Here is a 6,956-nt window from a genome sequence, read left to right on the forward strand (position 1 = left end):
ATTTTTCCGATTTCTATTAGCAAGTCTTTATATTTACTGATCTTGTCAAATTCTTTCGCTGCTATATTATGATCACAGGGAATACTCATGTCAATTAATAAACACGTCTTCTTTGTCTGATCTTTTATGATAATATCCGGTTTAATAGCTTTTATAGCCTTGTCGGTATGTACGGGGAAGTTATTATTATTATTATTATTATTATTATTATTATTATTATCATGATCATGATCGTCATCATCACCATCACCACCACCACCATCATCATCATCATCATCATCATCATTATCATTATCATTATTATTATTATTATTATTATTATTATTATTATTATTAAGGCAGTGAGCTGGCAGAATTGTTAGTACACTGGACAAAGTGCTTAGTGGCATTTTGTCCATTTTTACATTCTGATTTCAAATTCTGCCAAGTTTGAGTTTTGCCTTTCATCCTTTTGGGATTGGTGAAATAGGTACCAACTGAGTGCTGGGGTAGATGTAACAGAATAGTTCCCCCCCATAAAATTTCAGACTTTGTGCCTATAGTAGAAAAGATTATTATTATTAGATCACCTATTTTAAAATGTGTTATATTTTCTCTGTAACTAGTTACGCATCTATATTCTTTTTTAGGGACCAGCTACAGCAGCTAAGAGGATTCGAAACCGAATCCATAGTTTTATCAATTGTCAGATAAATTTCTGGCCTTTTGTTTTCTCCTCTTTACACTTGGAGATTCATGAGAATAAGTTGACCTCTGACACCTTCTCTGGTCATAGAAAGGTCAATTGTATGTTTTAGGTTGATCTACTTTAATTGCCATACTTTAAAAATAATCAATCGTTTTTTGGACATTACGTTTGGTCAATAAGCATTCCAGTACCGAATAGAGGAGAGAGAGACAACACACTGCTTATACTCTCTGTTTGACAATACAAATCTCATCCTTTCTCTCTCTCTCTCTCTCTCTCTCTCTCTCTCTCTCTCTCTCTCTCTCTCTCTCTCTCTCTCTCTCTATCTATCTATCTATCTATCTCTATCTCTCTCTCTGCGCAGGCAATAAAGCTAGCTCCAACATGCAAAGAATCCATGGAACCTGAAAGTATTTTACTGCAACAGACTAGTAACATGTGTATACACAAAAGAAATGATGCAATGACATTTATTTTATATTTGTAATGACATTATAATCAATTAAATAAATGGCCAACTTCATAATTAATTGTTCTTCACTCATTCATTTCTCCGCTGCATCATCATCATCATTCAAACTTCATTGTTACTTTTGACTTCTTTCCCAATTATGATGTCATACTTCTAATAACTGTGGAGTCGCAATGGCCCAGTGGTTAGGGTAGCGGATTCGCGGTCAGAGGATCGCGGTTTCGATTCCCAGACAGGGCGTTGTGTGTGTTTATTGAGCGAAAACACCTGAAGATCCACGAGGCTCCGGCAGTGGGTGGTGATGACCCCTGTTGTACTCTTTCACCTCAACTTTTTCTCACTCTTTCTTCCTGTTTCTTGAGTAAAGCTGTGATGGACTGGCATCCCGTCCAGCTGGGGGGAACACATACGCCATAGAAACCGGGAAACTGGGCCCATGAGCCTGGCTAGGCTTTGAAAGGGTGCATAAATAAAAAAAAAAACCCTTCTGATAACTAATGTATAAATTTTTCCTCTAAACATACAAATTAAGAGAGACTAATTATTTCCCTTCGAGAGTCATTAATGTTTACAGCTAAGTTTCTCTTTCCTTTCTCTATGGAAGTTTCAATTAACATTTTAATTTTTGTTTATGTGTCAATCAGTTCTTTTCTTAAATTTCAGAACCTTAATATGGTTCTTAATATCTGTAGGAAACTTTGACTGACAAAATGTTGCAGAAATATTTCATTGTTATACATTTTCCTGAGCATAAAATTATGGCGGTTGATTTCATTTTCATTTTTATGTTTGATTGTAAGCGACTCATGTGTGTAACATGTGTACAGACCTCATTTTCAACCAATGAGAGTACATGTAGTAATTCTAAAAAAATTCTGTACCGATGGCTTTATAAGTGACTGAATTTTCTGTGCTGTGATGCAAATAACCTACTGATCTGCAACACCAACTTCACAAAGCCAGCCACCTCATAACCTATCAATCAAGTGACTCTGCCAGCCAGCTCATAACCTATCAATCAGGTGACTCTGCCAGCCAGATTGATTTCATTCCCACCAGACACGGGATGCATGGTTGCTCTTAAATAAAGACCCTCCCTGGTGAAGAATATACCCCTCCCCCCAGCATAGACTAGTTATTAGTGACTTTAAATTTGAGGCTAGAAGGATACCAAAAAGTAAACCAATCTGGAAAAGAAGGACTTGGAAGCTAAAGAACCCTTCACATGGTCAGAGATTTAGGGATATCCTTACCAAGAAATTTGATGATAGGAAGGAGGTGCTACAGTCCTGTGACATAGAAGACAGCTGGGAATTCCTGCATGACAGCTTGCTGAGTGGCACAGACCAAATCTGTGGCTGGTGCAAAGTCTCTTTTCAGATCTAGGGTAACATGGTGGAGAAACAATACTGTAGACAGAGCTGTTAGAGCAAAGAAACAAGTTTGGAATGCTTGGAAGAGTGGGGTTAACAGGAGAATGTATCAGATAGCTAGAAGGGAAGCTAGGAGACAGGTATATATAGCCAAGGGAGTAGCAGAAAAAAGTTTGCCAATGTTAATGATGTGAGGACCAAAAAACTGAAGTATTTTGGATTGCAAGACAATGTGTGAGAGAAAACCATGATGTCATAGGAGAGAAATGTGTCTGCATGGATGATAGTGCCCTTGCGTTTAATGATTCTGCTAAGAAAGAGGCTTTGGGGAAGCCATTATGAAAGACTGCTGAATGTAGAGAATAAATGGGAGGAGGGGAGTGTGCCAAAGGTTGACCCTGTTGAGGGACCAGCTACCCAAATCAACAGTACCTTGGTAGATAAAGCAATTAAGGATATGAAGATAGAAAAAGCACCTGGCCCATCAGGAATCACCGCTGAGATGCTTAAAATATTGGGTGGTGTGGGTTATGGTCTTGTCACCTGCATCGTAAATCAGGTAGTTCATAAAGGCGTCATACCCAATGACTGGTGTAGCAGCACCATAGTCAACTGCTACAAGGGTAAAGGTGATGCCTTAGATAGAAATAACTACAGAAGTATCAAATTATATGTAGGCTTGAGAGAAATGAAGCTAGTATAATCTGCTGGATGTGTAATGTCAGTGTACATACATGACAGAGTGTGAGCGCCCTGAGAGAAAAGTTGGGCACAAGAAGCATCAAATGTGGTGTACAAGAGAGACAACTGCGCTGGTATGGTCACGTGTTATGTATGGATGAGGACAGCTGTGAGGAAGTGCCTCTCTCTAACTGTGGAAGGAACCTGCGGAAGAGGTAGCCCCAGGAAGACGTGATGAGGTGGTGAAGCATGACCTTCAAACATTGGGCCTCACAGAGGCAATGACCGGAGACCAAGACGTTTGGAGATAAGCTGTGATTGAGAAGACCCGGCAACTAAAGTGAGATCACAGCCATGGCTGATGCCAATGTTGCATGTCTGGCCCATTTAAGAGTACCCCTGATGTGTCGTGCAATATGATATGCTTGAGAAGACCTGGTGAGTCAAGTAAAACCAAAACCAAAATCGTAGCTTTGGCCAGTGCCTCCCTGATTGGCTTCTGTTCCGGTGGCACGTAAAATGCATCATCCAAACATAGTTGATGCCAGAGTCCCTTGACCAGCTCCCGTGTTGGTGGCATGTAAAAAGCACCATCTGAACATGGTCGATGCCAGGACCACTTGACTGGCCCCTGTGCCGGTGGCACATAAAAAAGCACCATCCAAATGTGGCCGATGCCAGTAGACCCCTGACTGGCTCCTGTGTTGGTGGCATGTAAAAAGCACCATCTGAACGTGGCCGATGCCAGTACGCCTTGACTAGCTCCCGTGCCGGTGGCATGTGAAAAACACCCACTACACTCTTGGAGTGGTTGGCATTACGAAGGGCATCCAGCTGCAGAAACACTGCCAGATCAGACTGGAGCCTGGTGCAGCTGCAGGCTCTCCAGACCTCAGTCCAACCTATGCCAGCATGGAAAATGAACTTTAAACAATGATGATAATGATGATGATTTCAGAGAGAGTTCGACTTACCTTGCCATAGTCATGACAACTCCACTCTCAAGCTGGTCTAACAGTTTCATACTTAACCCAGTATGATAGCTCATGATACCTCCTAATAGTTACCTTCACAGCTATGTAGATGATGAAACATCAATGCCATATGTTGTTGCAGCAATGTGCTGAGAAGTTAAACATTAAGATTTCAAGTCCTGTAAAAATGATGTTCTTAAAATTTGATGCTGTCTGTTTTTCATGAAACCATGTACAATTGTAGCAATAAAAATGTATATAAACTGCCATCAAATCTTGTCATAACTACCCGCTAGTTGTTTTTAACAGCATATTTTTAAATAATTGATCAATTGTTAATATCTGGTGATATTTTAGGAAATAATTAAAGATTAATTAAAACATCAAGTAAGATTTTAGCCTTAATCTTGTGAACAATGCTCATCATGGTTAATTTCACACAATAGCTCTATACAAATTGGTAACAATTTTGCATATATACATGATGTTTTAGTTTTATGAAATAATGTAATTAAAATTAATTTTGCTCTCATGATTTTCGTCTTTCTCAGATGAAAACCGTTTATATTTTCACTTCCTGTATCACAATCTGTTTGTGTGTGTGTGTGTGTGTGTGTGTGTGTGTGTGTGTGTGCGTGTGTGCATGCGTGCGTGCGTGCGTGCACACGCATGTGTATTCTGTAATATTTATTTAACTTTCCTTTCTTTTTCAGATTCTTTGGGCGGCAGGAAATATTGGCATGTTTACTTACAGTTTTCTGAAATTCTATAATTCCAAGGAATATTACTACTTAAATGTTATAACTGGGGTATCTATTTTATATCTTTTTCTTTTATCTTTTACTAGTTCCAGTCATTAGACTGCGGCCATGCTGAGACACTGCCTAGAAGAATTTTTAGTTGAATGAATTGATCACAGTATTTATTTTTTTTAAAGCCTGATACTTATTCAGTTGGTCCCTTTTTACTGAACACATAATATATATATATATATATATATATATATATATATTTAATATTTAATATTTAGCAGAAGCAACAGAGTGACTCAAAGGCCAAGAGTTTCGTGCATTGGCACTTTTATATATATATATATATATACATACATACCACTGGCTTCTTTCAGTTTCTGTCCACCAAATCCACCTACCTGAGTTTGTTTGGCCCAAGGTTATACTATAAGATACTTGCCTAAGGTGTCATGCATTGGGACTGAACCTGGAACCATGTGGTTAGGAAGCAAGCTTCTTACTACATAGCCATGCATTTATCATATTTTCAATTAACTTTTAGTTGTTGTTGGTATAAACTCTGACAACACTTATATAAACGAACATTTAAAGAGGTAGTGACAACAAACATTCAATGTGTTGTTATCATCATCATCATTGTCGTTTAACATCTACCTTCCATGCTAGCATGGGTGTATATATATATATATATATATATATATATATACACAGGGTGGCTGTAAAGTCAGAATGCATAGGTGAAAATGACAAATTCATATCCAAACAAAAAAATAAAAAACAAGAATATTAGTGATATTTATGCAACCAGACTTATGGTCACCTACAGATGCTCGACTGTCTGTATTTTACGGTATATGTTTTTGCTGTTGTGTATTTGTATATTGTCAATCTAGCTGGATGCCACAGGTTGAGTGACATGTTGACTAGTTTATGACTTAACAATCTCTGTCTTAGTAAAACCAAAACATCAAAAGTAGAAACAATATTTTTCCTCAAGAATTTAGATACATTTCCTTCTCGTTATATTTTACCTATGTCTGTTTGTCTTTGTCTGAGTTTTTATGGTCATATACATCTGCATTTATTTCATTCATATTTATATATATATATATACCATTAATCAAAAAACGGAGAAAAAAAAGACAAGAAGAAAACAACACTGCGAGGACGTAGAACATGCAAAGTATTAATGAGATGCTCAGAGAAAGAAAGAAAGAGTGGTTGTTTTATGTTTTGAGCAAGCTCTTGTTTAGAAACAGGAGACATAGGAAAGTCCCCCAAAAAAAGACAAAAAATCACCAACAATCCATGTGTAGTTACATTTTGGAATGATCGGAAGTAATTTAAATGTTTTTATGCATTTCTATATGCATGTGATTAATTATATATGTGTGAGTGTGTGTGTGTGTGTGTGTGTGTGTGTACTGTGGGCCTGTGTGAATACATGTTTATCTAAATCTGCACATCTCTGGGAGCAGCTACACTCCTTTGAACCATATTGCATTATTTCTGTGTGTGCACACAGTCATATATATATGAGTAGATACATATATATATATATATATATATATATATATATGGTACTCAAGAAGATCTGTAGTCTAAAGTAGAAGTGTTAAAGCGACTCCCCCACCACTGTTGAAGAAGATTGACCTGCAAGAGTCCTATGCCAGTGCCACGTAAAAAGCACTTGTGCTGGTGTCACATAAAGTGCTCATGCAGTGCCACATAAAAGCACCCAGTACACTCTGTAAAGTGGTTGGTGTTAAGAAGGGCATCCAGCCATAGAAACCCTAACCTGGATCCCTGGTACAGCCTTCCAGCTTGCCAGCCCTGGTCAAACCATCCAACCGATGCCACCATGGACAACAGACTTAAATGATGATGATAATGATGATGATGATGATATATATATATATGTATATGTATATATATGTATATATATCTATATCTATATCTATCTATCTATCTATCTATCTATCTCTCTCTCTCTCTCTCTCTCTCTCTCTCTCTCTC

General features: G+C 37.9%; 1 protein-coding gene across 1 annotated transcript in view; it reads left to right on the plus strand.

The window, feature by feature from the left end:
* LOC106873617 (NADPH oxidase 1) overlaps window positions 1-6,956 on the plus strand; it is a 66,854-nt gene that overhangs the window by 21,559 nt on the left and 38,339 nt on the right. Inside the window, exon 2 of the mRNA XM_014921063.2 lies at window positions 4,902-4,997. Coding sequence (XP_014776549.1) covers window positions 4,902-4,997 — 96 coding nt within the window. The remainder of the gene's footprint in view (window positions 1-4,901; window positions 4,998-6,956) is intronic.

This window comes from Octopus bimaculoides, chromosome 21, assembly GCF_001194135.2.
Source record: "Octopus bimaculoides isolate UCB-OBI-ISO-001 chromosome 21, ASM119413v2, whole genome shotgun sequence".
Classification (NCBI taxonomy): domain Eukaryota; kingdom Metazoa; phylum Mollusca; class Cephalopoda; order Octopoda; family Octopodidae; genus Octopus; species Octopus bimaculoides.